Source organism: Strix aluco, chromosome 5 (genome assembly GCF_031877795.1).
Source record: "Strix aluco isolate bStrAlu1 chromosome 5, bStrAlu1.hap1, whole genome shotgun sequence".
NCBI classification, from domain to species: domain Eukaryota; kingdom Metazoa; phylum Chordata; class Aves; order Strigiformes; family Strigidae; genus Strix; species Strix aluco.
The window spans coordinates 75,949,359-75,966,268 of record NC_133935.1 but is presented as its reverse complement, the minus strand read 5'-3'; the positions used below and the strand labels follow the sequence as shown (position 1 = coordinate 75,966,268).

The 16,910-nt window shown below is 36.2% G+C and overlaps 1 protein-coding gene across 10 annotated transcripts in view; it reads left to right on the top strand.

The window, feature by feature from the left end:
* The window catches only part of MAGI2 (membrane associated guanylate kinase, WW and PDZ domain containing 2), a 763,796-nt gene that overhangs the window by 672,628 nt on the left and 74,258 nt on the right, over positions 1 to 16,910 (top strand). For 8 of the 10 annotated variants that reach the window (XM_074827889.1, XM_074827888.1, XM_074827887.1 and 5 more), the window contains one exon: positions 1,093 to 1,282. In XM_074827889.1, coding sequence (XP_074683990.1) covers positions 1,093 to 1,282 — 190 coding nt within the window. Of the gene's footprint in view, positions 1 to 1,092; positions 1,283 to 12,016; positions 12,059 to 16,910 lie in introns of all 10 variants that reach the window. The other 2 variants (XM_074827896.1, XM_074827895.1) reach the window with 1 other exon arrangement.

The following is a 16,910-nucleotide window of genomic DNA, read 5'->3' as shown; positions in this document are numbered from 1 at the left end:
ATTAACTGATTGTTGGGTTATGTGCAAGAACACACTGTTCTGGAGGCTTTACCACCCTTTTCTTCAGGAGGGGTCACAGAAAAAGCCAAATATTCATTTCCTGGGATAAACATTTGTGTTTTGTTTAACTTAGCCTCTTCAAATACATTTGGTAATGCAATTTAATTAGTAGCCAACTCCTTCAAAAAGAAAAATGCAGATCCTCAAGTCTTCTTTTGCACAGTCTATCATATTCTGGCTTGATGCACTTCTGACACCACTAAGGGCAGTCAGAGAAAATATGGATTGAGGTGACTTTCGTGCATAGACAATACACTGCTGTGTACTTCTCTCCTGTAAATGGTCTGGAAGAGTTGTAAAGCTTATTCTGTTCTTGGGAGTTTGGTTGGATGATGCCAATGTAATTTTTGATATAAGAAAGAAACAGTAAGAAATGAAAAAGACTCTATCAGACTAATGCCCACTTTTCTCTCACCATGTTCTGTATTTTATCATTGATCATTCAACTATCACTAGATGCTCAAATACCTGCTGTAATAATTTTCCCTTTGTTTTTTTTTTTTTTCTTCAATTGAAGCTGTAAATTCTGTTCACAGTAACAGTAATCTAATTCTCCCTGGGCAACTAGCTATTTTCATGCATTCTCAAAAGATACAGCATTAAGATCATTCAGTTGCTACACAGTCTGGCCACTTCTTTGTTAAGCACTACTTTCAGTTATGTGTTTGATTAATCTGATAATTGTATTTTCACAGACCCACAGATTCCACCTTTCGCAAACAACTTCCAATAGCTCAGCACATTCTGTGAGAGACACTCAACATGCTTCAGGGGTAATGCTGGGCCCTAATCTACATGGGATCATATTATATGAGAAAGATCACATCTTTCCATGAGCAACAGATTAACAAGTAAATTCAACCAAGTCATTTTATAAACAGCATAACAGACACCTTTCATCTCAAAAGGCAGCAAGCAGATTTGTTAATTTTACAAAACATATCTTCAACTGAAATCACTGTCTTTGGTCTCATTGTGGAAGTCAGATTTTTGCAAAACTTCATCTTTATTCTCTGTATGGTTTTATTCCAGATGATGGAACGATGGGAGAATCAAGGCAGCCCTCAAACAAGCCTGTCTGCTCCAGCTATGCCACAGAATATTCCCTATCCACCCACTCTTCACAGGAGTTCATTTCCTGATTCAACAGAGGCCTTTGATCCACGAAAACCTGACCCATATGAGCTGTATGAGAAATCAAGAGCTATTTATGAAAGTAGGCGTAAGTGAAAGCCCTGTTCACCCTGATGACCATTTAATATTTTAAACCTTTGTCTATGAATGTGTCACTGCTGACATAATTTTCCGTAATTATCTATTGTAATTTAAAGAAAGCAACTATAATCCCTCTTAATAGAGGCCATTATAAATTACTCAAAATTCTATACTTATATGTTTTCCTAGATCTTGCCTAGATTCTGAAGTTTGACTTTCATAGTTTATTTTCCTTATATTTTTGCTCTCCACATTTTGACTGTTAAATCCTTAATGAACAACAGTATATGTGCCACCACATTTTGCTGTGCTATTTTTTTTTCATAGTTAACCAATGGGAGCATGTGAATTTATCTATAAAAATGCATTTCACTTTCTTTCATTTTAAAGGGAAGTTTATTAAAGAAATTTCAAATTTATTTGTTTTTATAAAAGTTACTTTGACAAGTTTTCACATTGTCCTTAGTAGCTAGAAAGAAACCCTTAGCACTAAGTACTATTTGAAGATCTATACAAAACAGTACTGAACCGCCAAGATTCCCATCTTGATTTTATTTCTCATGTTTTTGCTGGTTATACCAATTTTTTTTTGCAACAAGGGTAAGAGGGATTAAACTTTTTTACTCCTTATCATAAAGAACATTTTAGCTAAAAATATTATTCTAAATTGTCTAGATTTTTGTGTTTAAGATCAAATCTTTAAAATAGTTTATTTTTTTACTGAAGGGTTTTTAATAGCAGTTATTACTTGCACATGCCACTTTTCAATTAATTTTATAAATTTCTTTAGCCTATAGATCAAATTATAAATTATACATAAAATAATTGCACTGCAGCTGATCCAGATTAGCCCATTAATATTAGTTGGGCCCAGAGGCGTAAAGATAAACCTAAACTACACGTACAAATGTACAAATTTCTCCACCATGCAAAGGAATAGTCTGAAGGAAATACATTGTTGTCCCAAACACTGGGTTGGTGCTGCTCTTACTTGCATTGGCCCTTGTAATTTAGTTACAGCATCAGCATCTCCTGTTTGGCTTTGGTATTTTCAGTCCCCAGCATAATGGATATGCCGGAGGAACACCACAGTTCATTTTACATCAACTCTAAATTAACTCTAATCTAGTCTCTAAATTGCATTTCAGATTCCTCAATTCTTTGCCACTGTGGCCAGTGCCACTATCTTCTGCCACCCTGGTCCATTTAGTAGAACATCCTTCAGTAGACATTGTCACAATAAAACTCACTTTCCATAGTCCAGACTTTTTTGGGAGGTTTTGTTTGGGTTTTTTTATTTATTTAATAAGTGCCTGAAATTAAGATCCCAAGTTTAAATGTAAGTGCTTAAATAAATTGCTTGTTTTTTTCAGCAATACCAAGTATCTTATTCCCCCTAAATATGGATCTGAGAACTTACTTTAGAGCCCCTGTAAAAAGTATTTGATCTTCAATTACAAACTGTTAGGCATAGGAACTAAGCTTTCCAGTGTATTTGCAAACACCATGTAGCCTGTGTTGGCTGGTATTTTAAAATAATAAATATTGTTTACTAACGTAGCATATTCCTCTGCTCCAGATGTTATTCTTGATTGGACAGGGTACTCATGACAACATACAAACAGAGGCTATAATTTTTGAAATTTTAGAACTCTTTGAAGTATGGATCAGGATACAGGTGAAGTAGGCCAACAAGGTTTGAAAGAAGGAGGACTCACTTTGAGCAAAGTTTGGAAATAATTTTCAGATGTCTCTTTCTCTTTCTCTTTCTCTTTCTCTTTCTCTTTCTCTTTCTCTTTCTCTTTCTCTTTCTCTTTCTCTTTCTCTTTCTCTTTCTCTTTCTCTTTCTCTTCTCTTTCTCTTTCTCTTTCTCTTTCTCTTTCTCTTTCTCTTTCTCTTTCTCTTTCTCTTTCTCTTTCTCTTTCTCTTTCTCTTTCTCTTTCTCTTTCTCTTTCTCTTTCTCTTTCTCTTTCTCCTTCCCTTGTACATTAAGGGCTAGAGTGACAAATAAATAAAAAGATTTGCCAAAGTTGAAATGCTATTCCCCAAAGTGCTGGAATTTGTGACATAAAGAGAAATTAAAGGAAAAAAAACCAATTCCATAGTTAACAAGGGGCTTACCTAGTTCAGCACCTCTACTGGAAACACTCTTGACTTCATATACTGCTTTAAGGAAAAGAAAATCCTTTGCAAATAATTGCTTCCCATATGGGTAGTTTCTAGAGGTGAACTATTTTAGCAAAAATCTGCGCTTTCTGCAGTCAGAACCATCTTCTGTGGTTAAAGCCATAAAGCCAAGAGTGGAAAAGAGAAGATTACAGACTTCCTGAATTAAAACAAGTATCTTTGTAAGACAATTAAGAAAAAGTTCTACATGCCATATGTATATATGGGATATATATTCATACGGCATCTTCTTTCATCTTGATACCCAATATGAAGAGTTCTATATTAACAGAATTACCCTAAATATTAATGAAAGCAAAGAGGCTCAATCCATGTTTGCCCTTCATAAAACTGTAGGAATATAGATCTGATGTCAACTACAAAGATTGGCTTACACCCCAAGAGATGATATATTACACCAAAAGATATATTACACCATTCAGAAAAAGAATGAAGTGATTCATTATTATTCATGGGTGCCTTCTATGAGCTTTCTGCATACTTCCTTGACCAACATGAATTCCAATCATTTACTGATATAATCTACTGTGTTCAGGATCATATGCTACACCAGGGGAAGAGCTGATAACTTGTAGGTTGGAGTTATGCTAAAGTCTGTTTAATGGTTTAATTGCATTTGAGTTCTGTCCAAGGCGCAACTGGAGATTGTAAACAAGCCTTTTTCAGCCAGCTACCTAGTCGAAATTAGAATTAAAAATCATGAAGCTGCTAGGCCCAAAACAAGAAAGTGAGGGATGAAAAGTAAGACTGCAGTAACCACTCCTCCCAGATTTCCCGCAGTGTCCTGATCTTCCAGCTAACCCTGAAAGCTTTAACTTGTTCTCTTCTGACACTGGTATCATTTTAACACTTTCTCTAAACTGTGATTCCACAGTTCCCAACCAGATCTCTTCTGCATTCATTCATATCCCTTGGTCATAAATAACTGCCTCCAAATATCTCTATTCTCCCTGACATTTTTGTTTCATGCATGCCATAAGCACACATTTTAGCAAATACAATTTGTCAAGCCTTTGATTGCTTTTATTCTCTACATAGTACTAGTGTTTCCTGAAGAGAGAAATGAGAGGCAGGAAATCCATTACTGAGTCAAGAAATTGTGATCTAAATTAAGTATATAGCAGGAGGAGTTTCAAGATAATACACACTTAGTTTCCTACCATATGGCTGTGTCAGGTTGGTTATCTTCAGTAAAGACATACCCTTAAAGTGCACAGGAAAAGTTCAGCTACTTTGGGGTTTTTTAAGTACTTCTTATCTCAAAGCAAGTCTGACTTATCTCCTGGCAAGACCAGAAAAGAAAGAGGTTCATCTTCTAAAAATAGTGCATAGTGAACAATCATGACCTGGAAAACTCCAAAAGATAGTGCTAGATTTTTGTTTCTCTCACGGTGAAACTCTGTTACTAAACAGTTCATTTTTGTACTGCTATAGATCTGAATTTCTACAGATCCTTTTATGAGAGGATCTCATCGCAGTCAGCACTCACCAGGACCTCATCAAAGCCTCGGGCTTCCTTATCAGGGAGTTAAGCAAGTTACAGTTACATATCACAGCATAGTTCTGTGAGGAGTGCAAGCAACATGACTCAAAGCAGAGCAAGAACTAGACCCAAGGAGCCTGATTCACAAGCTTTTGTTCTAGCTGCTAGGTATGCTCATCCTAACCTAATCATAGCAAGAAAGGTGCTTCAAGCAGGAAGTCTCCATGAAAAAGGATATTTTTTCTACAGGAATGTTTTTCACCTTAGGAATGTGAAGGACCTGCACAATAGGGAGATTTCAATTTTTAATGATCTCATATGAATTACAAAGGACTACTGCTTCCTAGCTGGGAACACTTTCAAGGAGGCAGTTCTACCAATACAGCTTGGAGACAAATCAAATGATGCATTACTACAAAAGCAGAATGCAACTCTGGTTTGTAAGTTGTAGTTCCTTAGAAAATTGTTTGTCACAAGTTAGCTGTTACCTGTCAGCTCTCACCTGTTCGCTGTCACCTGCCTTGGCTGTCACCCATCAGCTGTGCTCTATAGCTCCAAGAGGCCAAAAAGGAGCATAAAGTGTTTCCGAAGACTGATGAAGATTACCACATCATCCGGAACAGCTGCCTAAAAGCCAAAGAAGGGAGCTTTCTGCAGCTATGTCTCTCCATCTCTCAGGGGGTTTTTTTGCTTTTTTTTCCTCCCCCCGCCCTCACTTATTTCTTCTCCCTGGTGAAGAGAACCTACCTAGGTTTCTGCTGTTTCATTATTTTGCAAAACTCAAATATGGAGGAGAAGACCTGCACAAATAACTGGATAATTTTTCCTGTTTCCATCCAACTATAAATTTTAGGCAAATACTTTAACTCCTTTCTCCTGATGAAAACTCTTACAGTGTAAGTGACAACATAACTCTGCTGATAACCATGGAACAGAAACTATAAAATGGAACATCAGATCAGGAATTTCCTATTAATGAAAAAAATTGCAAGACTTGATATGTACCAGTTGTACAGCTGTAACTAGAGCTCCACAGTTGTCACTGGGAGAACTCATTCTCCTGAATTTAAGATTTTTGCCTTTATAAAGTCTCCTTAACCTTTCTTATATTTAATATTGAACTCTGTTTATTGTAAATACACAGATTATAACAAAATTTGTTCAGAGGCCTGTGTAGGCACACATTAGTCAAATAGGAGACACAAAACTGTTGGGAATCATAATGTTATAATATTTCTCTAGTTATAAAATGTATAATAGAAATTTGGGTTTACATTCCTCTAAAGAAAGCAGTAAAATAAAACACTTTTTTTAACAGCAATTAGGTTACATCTGTCCTTCAGTTAGTGTGGTAGTCCAAGACTGGTGCTGTGACACAAAAATGCCGGTAGGAAGAATGAGATAAGCCAGTGATAAGCTCTCATTAAAACTGAAATCTGAACAATTACAGTTCCAACTTTTACTGGAAGGACAAAGGTTCCTTCTTCCAAAATCTCCCATGTAATTTTCTCCCCTGACCACGGTATCACAAATTTCAGAATTTCCATTCAAATCCATCAACTGTCACACACTGTAATTTTTTTTTTGCTACCAGAGAGATAGACAAATTGGAAAAGAACCAAAAAGCAAAGTCCACCAACAGCTGTGAAACCTGTAAATAGCAAATGTATTAGCATAATGCATTATTAGCCTTCATAAAATAAAGACTGTTTTCTTATGCAGACTTATGAATACCTTTCACTAAGGGCAACAGACAGACATTTCAATACATATTCACAGGCTCTGGAATATCACTGCAGGTATTTAGCACAGAGAAGTGTTAAAGTATCAGCCATGGGAAAGATTTGTCAGACAGCATTATACTGACTCATAATGTGTAACTTTGAAAATACCATTCTTGCAGAAAAATACTCAGGCCATCAGGGTTTCTGAAATTTGATACTCATGAAACATAAAAAAAAAAGAAAAATTAGGTGTATAGAACTGAATGCATTATCACCTGAGGTGGTCTGTTGCATAGTCTACAGCTAAGCAGAATTTTATTGTCAGTGTTTGTTGGCTGAAGACCTACACAGTTACAGTCTTAAAAATTCAAGGAAATTTTTGACATAACTGTTACTGCATTTTTTTCAGACAGTATTTTTCTGACAAAAATTTTGCCTCTAACAATTTTTCCCATTTTTGCTCATCTCTAGTCTAAAAAAAAATCACATTTTAGTAGTGGTGTTTTGAAAAGATATATACATATGTGTGCATATCTACATATATGTAGCACTATGATAGCATTAAATACATAATATTCTGAAGTATTATATAAATATAAAGGGGGGGGGGGGGGGTTTGTATGAGCAAAGGGTTTGGGACTATACATTCAGAAAATTAGGTTCTAGTTTCAAATCTTCCTTAAGCCCAGTTTGCCATATCTTTCAATATTTTTGTTCACCAGTTACTGCCCTTTGTAAGACATGTCTGCCTTCACTTAGTAAATAAGACTATTGGGAAATTACTAATTATTATATATTACCATCAAAGTACTCCTTGGCCCAGAGTATGAGGAATTGAGTTATAGGAAGGTAATTTCTCACAGTAATTCCTAAACAGTACGGGTTGTTTTCCTTGCATCTATTGCTACCCCAAGCAACAGCACAGAGAAGGTCTAAGAACTTATATTACTGAACTGATGCAACTCTTTTTTTTTTTTTGTAAGAGATGATATATCACAAGAGGAGAGGAAATTTAGCAGACCAACATCAAATAATTTTGTATTGTTCATCACTGCAGAAAGAGTTACTTGCCATGACAAAACTGATTTGTTGGTTATAAGAACTGACAGTGAAACCAAAAGCATTTTCAAATGGAATTATGAGAATATCATCATCACAGTACTGTGGATGTAAAGTGATTGTGATTGCTGGATTGCAAAGTAGGTCCCAAACAACTGATGCTGATATGAAGTGACAGTTTTACAACTGATGGCAGTATTAAAGATGCAGTATTTCTCTCTCTTGAACAATTTACATTTTTCTAAAAGGTAGGCAAACAGATTTTCATCTGCAAAGTAGTAGGGTGTACTTAAGAAGTCAAAGCAATTTAAGAAAACTGACTTGTAAGCACTGGGGAATTGGTCACAGGTGCTCGAGACCAATGAGAACCGTATTGCCCATGTGCTGTTTCAAACTCCTGCTTGCCCACCATTGGAAAGGACATTGCAGCATAATCATATTCATTCTGCTCATTTGTAAAACTCCTATTTACCTAAAGCATGGCTAGGACTGAGATGCTGAAATATAAATGTTTCCTAGTGCTAGTTTTGTTCCATGTATTTAGCATTCAACAAAGTATAATCCAGAAAATAACATAGTATGGACAATAAATATTATCATCCCTATCTTTCATCAGAATAATTCTTCCTCCAGAGAATACCAGTGACTCCACTGGTACAAATAAGAATACCCTTATGTCATGTTGTAGGTGAACTGTGATCTCAGAGCTGTATCTTGACAGCAAAGAAGTCCGGTATTTTCACCATTGGTTTCAGTTAAGTCAGGATTATGTCCCAGATCCTGTTTATTGTTTATCTGTTTTCACAAATGTTTTGCAGCTTTCAGTTTCAAAACCATGGGTGTAATTTATTTTAGATTAAACATGAAACCAGATGTGCAAGCTTTTTGTTATTCTATCTTTTAATAGCAAAATTAACTTGGGCTTTGCATTCATCTGATATGGAATGAATCTTGATGTATAGCAAGACTGAAATACACAGCTGTATCCTCGTTCTCCAGAGAACATAAAGTAGTGCCCATGGTGGAGATTTATTTCAGTTACAGTAGCAGTTCAGAAGAAGGCTTCTTAGTTTTACTTTGCCAATTCTTGTTTCTAGGGCAGGTCAGCTGAACTAAAAAAAATCAATGTAGAAAATTTACCAAGTATTTTATTATTCATTCAAGCTCTACTTTGTAATTTTTTCATTCCTACAGCATATAAAAGACTACAACTATTCATGGCAATGCAGCAGCAGAACTTCAACCAAAAAGGCTTCATATGGAGAATACAGAAATCTTACATCAATATTTTAAAACTTTCTGCACTTTGAATGTCTGTTCAGGGTGGCAGTGTTGGGTAGTCTGGTCTCTTTGTCCTGGCCTCTCTAAACATACCTTCTGCTGCATCATTTCCTAAGAGGTGGAGGCAGGAGGTTTAACATAGTAAAAGTTTAGAAAAGGTCAAAAAGAATTTAATAATAAGTAAATGAAAAGTTTAAAATTGACTTGTGTATAGGTTAGTTTCCTATAAAAACTAATTGACAGTTTTTTATAAAACAAAGTTTGCTAGATTCTCTCAGTATTTTGGTAAAATTACTAGTTCAATCAGTTTGTTCGTAGCAGAAACAAGGCACCAGGATGTTCATGAATGGCGTGCATTCTGCTTGGCTGAGGACCCATCCCAGCAGTCTTTCCTCTTCACTTGGATGTTGCTGTTCTGTAGGGTCTCTGAGCCCAGAACTATGGGAGTTTTGAAAAGAACTGCCTATATCACTGCATTTGACATAGGGAAACATTGCTAATAAAGTCCCTTCTTATACATTAGATTTTCTTCACAAATCTTTCCTCTTTTGAAGTTTTCTACTAGTTGCTAACAGTTTGCCTATGACATGACCACAGCTACTTAGAGGTTATATTCTATTTTTCAAAGTGCCAGTGGCATAATTACAAACCTCCTGTACTGCACACAGACCCAGACTGCTGACAGCAGATTCCTCCTAAAATAAACATTGCTTTGCTGTGGTTACCAAAAATACAAGTCTGCACTTAGTTTTATCTTCCTGGTGATCATACATTTAAGAACTTTAAGGCTTGATTCAACATCTTCAGCATAGCACAGTTCCAAGTTTCATGTGTGTGAGTTCCTCAACTAGAGTGAAAAAATATGCTAGATGCTGAATTGTTGATTACAAGATGATAATTAATACCATGAGACTCTATATGAAGTTCTGCAAGGCAAAGAAAAGACACCTATTCTGGAACAAAAGCCAGATCAGACTTCTTGAGATTAGCTTTGAAGGAAACTACCATGTTGACAGGCAATAGTTTACAAAAAAGATACTGCTAACTTAAAATATATGTCGATCTTAAAATAGCAAGTTGTACCCTAATTTATCACAGTTTGAGCATGGTTGTACTTCTTTCACTTTGTTGCATGAGGCCAATTCTGGGGCATATTAGGGTGACTGCAAGCAGAAATGGAAACACAGAATGAACCATTCTCACAGCAGTTCCAAAGAGTAATTCTAGCTGGATGACCAAGAGAAAAGTCTTGCATCCTTTCAAACCTAAAAACTTATTGAGACTATCAAGATGAAATTGATTTCTGTACATTAAAATAATTCTGTCTCTTTTAAGAATTCCATTAAAATCTTGAAAGGATGTGAGTAAAAAAATAATTTCTCCAAGTTTGCAGTGGAGCAGCATCAGTTTTGAAGGTTTCAGTTTTCAGGAGTTGTGCTGGTGGAATAATTTACATTTAGATAGCACCTCTCATCTTGAAGGATCCCAAATCACTTTACAAAATCTAAAGTGGGTGAAGGAATTACCTCCTTTAACCACCAAAGTAAAGACGGGCAGCCACCTATAAACACCATAGCCCACGTGACACAAATCCTAACACAGTCGGTGAACACAAATACAACAGGAAAACCAAATTGAAAGGGATGTTCCCATCCAGTGGGATCTGTAGACTATTTTAGGTAAGCAGGGTAGCAGTCATCTGAATTTGATCAGGTCATGACTGTTATGTAAATACTCTTACTAAAAAACTTGTGAGACATTCAGTGGCCTCTATCTCCATTTTTGGGAAAATGTCTTTGCCCTAGAGCATTAGTTCAGTATTGACTCAAGTAAGCTATGAATTACTCAACTGCCACCATTACAGTCCATGCTGCCTTTAGGAAGCAGCCCACCAGAAGGCAGTTAGCTTTAGTCCAAACTCTTCCAAAGTGGTAAAGAGCTTCCCACAGAAGAAATACTGTCTTCTCATTTGTCTCACCACATCCATGTATTTCCAGAAGGCTTAGCCAAAATTGCTGGCCTCCAGTGCATTCTCTGGCTTCTTTCTGCCTGGAGCTACCTACTTACAGTATTAAATGCACTTCTGTTTTCCTTCTATCTCAGGAAGATAATATACACCCATATATTGCATCACTGTCCTACAGATGCTGATGTGACAGACTTTACCCCGTTTATACCATGAAATATGCATGGTATGCTATTCTGGTTTAGAGTCACATGAATGCATTAGTGCTTTATTTACCTTTTTGTTGTTTGTAGGCCAATGGAAATCACCTCTGGTTTGGGATATTTTGCAGTTCACTCTGGATGCTGCAGAGATAATAAAACAGAAATTCTTGGTCAGAACATTTCGAAATCAGCAAAAAAAGTGTGACAGTGAATTCAGCTGTGGACTTGTTCCAGATTCCTCTAATGCCAGCAAAATAGTTGTATATGAAAACAAATCAGTTATTTGCTGCATTTCATCTAGTGAAATGCAAATACTTTGAAACTACCTGCACGAAAAGTAGGTTAAATGGGTTTACCTGCGTTTGCCTTCACATGCAATCAGTTGTTGTTATATCCTTCTAGGAAAATCTCTCTCTTCTTAACGATAAAAGACATTTTGCAATTAAGTTGAATAAAAGTGGTGGTCAAGTCATCTAAACACAGCCATTAAACTTTCCCTTTTATTGCTGTACTTGAGTAAGTACAAATATTGTCACTAACTTTCACAATTTTAAACACATTAACAATTTTATCTTCATCATAACCTATGTTATGTTAAAGCAACATTACCGTCTTACCATCTGTTTCTCTTTGCATGGAAATGTACAGGGAGGTCTACATCTAGCAGGAATACATACATGTACCACCTGGGAAGTCAGGAAGGAGGGGAGGAGAAAAGAACTGCAATAAAATGTAGAAATTTACTTCATTAATTCGAAACACAGCAGAGAATTGATGCTGCATCTTTAAATAACTTGAGAAATGTATTTCATCATTAATTCCCCATTTTCCTATTCAGAACAAGTGCTGCCCAGGACTGGTTTTCGAGTGGATTCCTCTGGCAAGTATTCTTCAGCCTTCATTGTTCTGTAAACTAGTTGTCCTTCATTTTATGTTTTAGTTATTCTTTTTTTCTTTAATCATTTCTCTAGATAATGGCCAGTCATGACTATCCATTCACCATTTTATTTTTATATGAACTTTGTGGAATTGTAGTATGCTAACTCTAAATCTTTTTATAATAGATTTTCATTTTGAGCAAGGAAAAGTATTTCTTTTTCCTCAGCCAGACTTTGTGTGTGTTTTATAATGTTTTATGTGTACTTTCATACATTAGTGTTCACTCTATAACATGAAAATATATCTCTGTAGCTCATGCCCAAATCTAAGTTTAAGCAATTTTTTATGTAAAACTGAAATTAATTCTATCTTCATTTGCAAAAGAATAGAACTGATGTATTACACAGACTCATTCTTTGCTCCCATACATATATCTTGTTCTGTAAAAACCTAAAAGAAAGACTTTTCAAAAAAATGAGATTTTTCAGGTGTTTGAATCAACATTGGTCTTGTAAAGTGGCAATGGACTTGTTTAAAAACCAGCAATATTTGATTTCCCAATGTGATCATGTTAAGTGAACAGTTAAAATAGGCTTCCCCTACAAAAAAAGGCTGTTTTGACAATCTCATTATAGTATTTTCTAGTCCAACACAGGTTGGACAGAGATCCTAAATTAAATATGATATTGGGCTGGTTTTGCATACCTCCGTAGAGTTTATAAGTTGAATAACTCTGTCAGCGCACCAATTCTTTTTTTCTTTTTTTTTTCTTTGCTGATTATTATACTGAAGTCTTTATTTACCAGCTTTTCCTCTGTATAAATATCAAGACAAATTATGTATGTTTTTTAAAAAACTATTCACATTGGAGACCAGCAGACCCATGACTGTTTTCAAGCTTTTCACATCTTTCAAGACCATCTGAAACTCAGATAAAAAGTTGTTGTAGATTTGTGCCACAATTCACAGTTCACAGTAATGATTTATATGGAAAAAATCTTCACCATCTTCAGCAAAGGAGCCCAAATTAATTTTTATTTTTAGCAGGAAAGTTGAGTACAACCAGAAAGACTGTGAAATTATTACAACAAAGATCTTCATCCTTGTTTTAACTGCAATATAGAAGAGATATAATAATAAAAAAATCCATCTCAATATTTACAGCATCATCCCAAGTACCAGGTTTATCACTGTAAAATCACATAGCACTTGCGCAAGTTGACTCATACAGGAAATGAATTAATTATCTTCAGGGATATATTTTCTCTACATACTTCTAAGAAACAATTGTATCTACACTTATCAATGTGTAATTCACCTAGCAGTTCAAATGAATACAGCACAAAAATGTAGCTGAGAGCTGATAATCACATGTTCATCTATGAGGTCTCAAAATTGTTCGTAACAATCTATTCTGGTACCTTTACATTTAAGAAATTCCCTGTCGTCCAGGAACCAGAAAGCAGAATTTCCCCATGCTCTTTACTGTGCTCACTGTGCAGCAATGATCAGATCACACCTTGTCCAATATCATTCTCAAATTCATGGGGGACTCAGCTGGTTTTATAACCTAGCAAAGTAAATTGTTTGGTTTTTTCCTCTTCTAGGCCAAATGATCAGTTAAGAAAGTTTTCCTTTATAGAAAAAGAGGAAACAAAATGCTGTAACTATAAAAAAGACAATGAAGATACTAGCAGACAAATCTAAAATTCTTTTTCTAATATAAATGTGTAAAGAGGCAAGGGAGAACAGAGAACATTGTCATTCTTGCACAGGATACCCATATTATACCACAAGAAATATTGACTTTAAGCTGAAACTCTCCTTTCAATGAAACTGGTAGGAGATGGGACATTCAGGTGTGTTAAGTTGACTGGAAAGATAAACAAGGTGTGCAAAAGACTATGCTAATTCCATCTTGGCTTGACTCCCATGTCTGCAGACCTATTCTTACTTGGCATGAACCACAAGATGCTAATCTACTTTACCAAGAGGAAAAAAAAAAAAAAAGGCACATTTTCCATAATGAGGTTATATTAACCAACAGTTTGCAGTATATTGCAAGGCACGGGAGCGTCATTTTTCTGTAATTATAGGTAATTTTCTTTCTATGATCAACTGAAAATCTGGTCCAGCAAGAAAAGGCAAAATTTTAGTATATCTAGCAATCCTTTATGAGGGGAAAAAAAAGTACCAGAATCCTAGTGAAGCAGGCACTGTAGAAATATCAAATGAAATGTAATCACTTACATGGGTAAGAATACTTGATCAACGTACATTCAGGAATGTTGAAACTGCTGCCACATAATAGTAGGAGCTTTTAGTAAATCTATCAAGCATGAGCTCCTGTAGTAAAAACACATAGTAGTGAACAGCTTACTTGTCTTTCAGAAAAAGGCAAAAAGGGATCTCAGCAGCAGCAAGACTTTAGAACATATTTTTGATTAAAGACTAACTACCCATATGGAGATAAACTGAGACCTAGTGCAAAAGGAGTTTATCAAAAGTTGGTTGTGTCAGACTAAGCGCTGAGGGATATGGTGTAGTTGGGAACTGTCAATGTTAGGTTAATGGTTGGACTAGATGATCTTCAAGGTCCTTTCCAACCTTGATGATTCTGTGATTCTGTGTAAAGTGGTAACTGAATTTTTACACCAAACAAGTGATGCATTCTTAATCAATCTAGACTTCAACTAAACATTTTACAAAATGCCAGTTATGATTGAAGCACTTCCATGTTAGCCTGGAGAAAACAGTGGTTAGCACAAAATGTAAAGAGGATTGGCTAGAACACAGATAAGCAATTCTATTAAAAGAACAGTTTCTGGACTGAAAGGGTAATATTAGTGGAGAGCCTTGCAATAAGTCTTCTGTGTTATTTTCATTAATGACCTAAGCACAAAAACTACGGGTGGAAATTAGGTCCACATTCAGACATGTAAGTTTAGGTAGCTATGGTGTAGTTGTCTCCAGACCAATGGGGGGGCTGGTCAGTGAAGCCAATTGAGTCTTATCATACCAAGCATGAAAGCTGAAACAACCAGCAACAGCAGTGGTGGAAACAGTCTTAAGTGTACTAATGAGTTGCTGAAGATAGTGTGATATTACTGTGAAAAAGTAAGTAAAATCATGGGGTGCAATGCATCAGTGAAGATTCTGGATGAGGCAGGTGATCTAGTGACAAAGGCCACAAACAAGCTCAGGTACCAGTGTCTTCTTTGCCTGTGTCTTTACCTGTCAGGTCTATGTGCTGTTTGTTTGCAGAGGCTTGCAGTAACAGGGATCTGGCCTAGATGACCTGGGGATCGTTTCCAGTCCCATGTTTTGTTTGCTTGGTGGGACAGAAAAGAACATTAGTTTTTAAAAGCAGTTTTCAGTGGCCTGGTAAGAGTTGGCAGAGAATGGACTCCGTAGACTTCCAGCTATTTGGGAAGGAAGGCTCTGTGATGGCATAGTCAGTTAATCCAAAGGCTTCCAAATGCTCTTAGAGCTTATAGTAAAGTATGCCCATATACAATATTTTTAACCTAAACCTTTTCATGGTCAACCTGCCTTATCTATTCCATTCTAAACAGGTAGAAAAACAGTCTCTTTAAAAAAAAAGTACCCCTTATTTTAGAGTCTGCTGCCGACATTGATTTGGATCAGCTTTGTCAATGTATGTGTTTCAGGTGTGTTTTCATCCCAGTGTGCCAGAGCGTGTATTCTTCACAACCTGACATTCTTATACCTTCTTAATGTAGTCCCAATTGTGCATATTCATTCATGTGTGCACAAATAAAGGTAGTACCTGGTTTGTGGCAGACTGCTGAAAACAGTGCCTTTGAGTGTTAGACCTGGGCTATAAATGGTGATCCTACTGTCTCTATCTACAAAACCCTCTCCCTAGTACTAAGCCACATCCTTGTTACACTTAGGCACTGCAAATCGGGTAAAGATAAGGTATCGCTTTCATCTTAAAATTCCTTTGCCTCTCGCACTTGAACCAACCTTTGCATTAAGTTAACATATGTACATGCACACACTTCATTTGTTCTTTTATTTATTTATTTGAGACACATCAAATAAATTGAAAAAAGTCAGGATAACAAGCTGTTAGGATCTATTTGGGTTTGTCTTCTAAATATATGAGAAGCAAGTTGGTAGGGAAAGGCAATACTTTTATTTTACCAGTTGAAATATTTGTGATTGAGTCTCACTCATATACATTGCTGAAATAATGCACTATGCTGGTGTCTAGAGAGGACTTTTATTGCACAGTCATAGTATAGAGCCACTGCATGTAGTTCTGTGTCTGTCTTTGCAAGACCTGACTGAAACTGAATTGGCTTTAATCCCAGACTAAAGCTGGGATCTGCCCAACTCCACAGTTTATGAGGTGTCCACTGATGGCTCTGGAGGGGTATCTGTAAATGAGAGTCACTGAAATATGGTGGTTTAGCCATCTGTAGTCCCTCCCCTCCTGAGGAAACAAGGCACAACTGGAGACACTATGAACAGTTTGCTGAACTAAACCTACTCATCCCTTTTTGTCTGTTGGGGTTAGCAACAAGCTGACACTGTCCAAAAACTGTCACAATTTATAGACCAGAGTGTAATCTGTACAAAAGACCATTCCCGTTAATCACTGTCCTGCTTTAGGTAATGAGCCTAAAACATCTCTGAACATGCAGACAAAGCCATAGTCAAAATACACAACTTCTTAGTCCTCTAACTGCTTACGGTTTCACTTTATACTGTGTGAAATTCTATTCAAAATTTCTCTTTTGCATTTTGAGGGCATCAAGACCCAAAACAATTGGTTCTTTCAAATTAAACTAAAGACACTTTTATAAGAAACTGACTTTTATAAA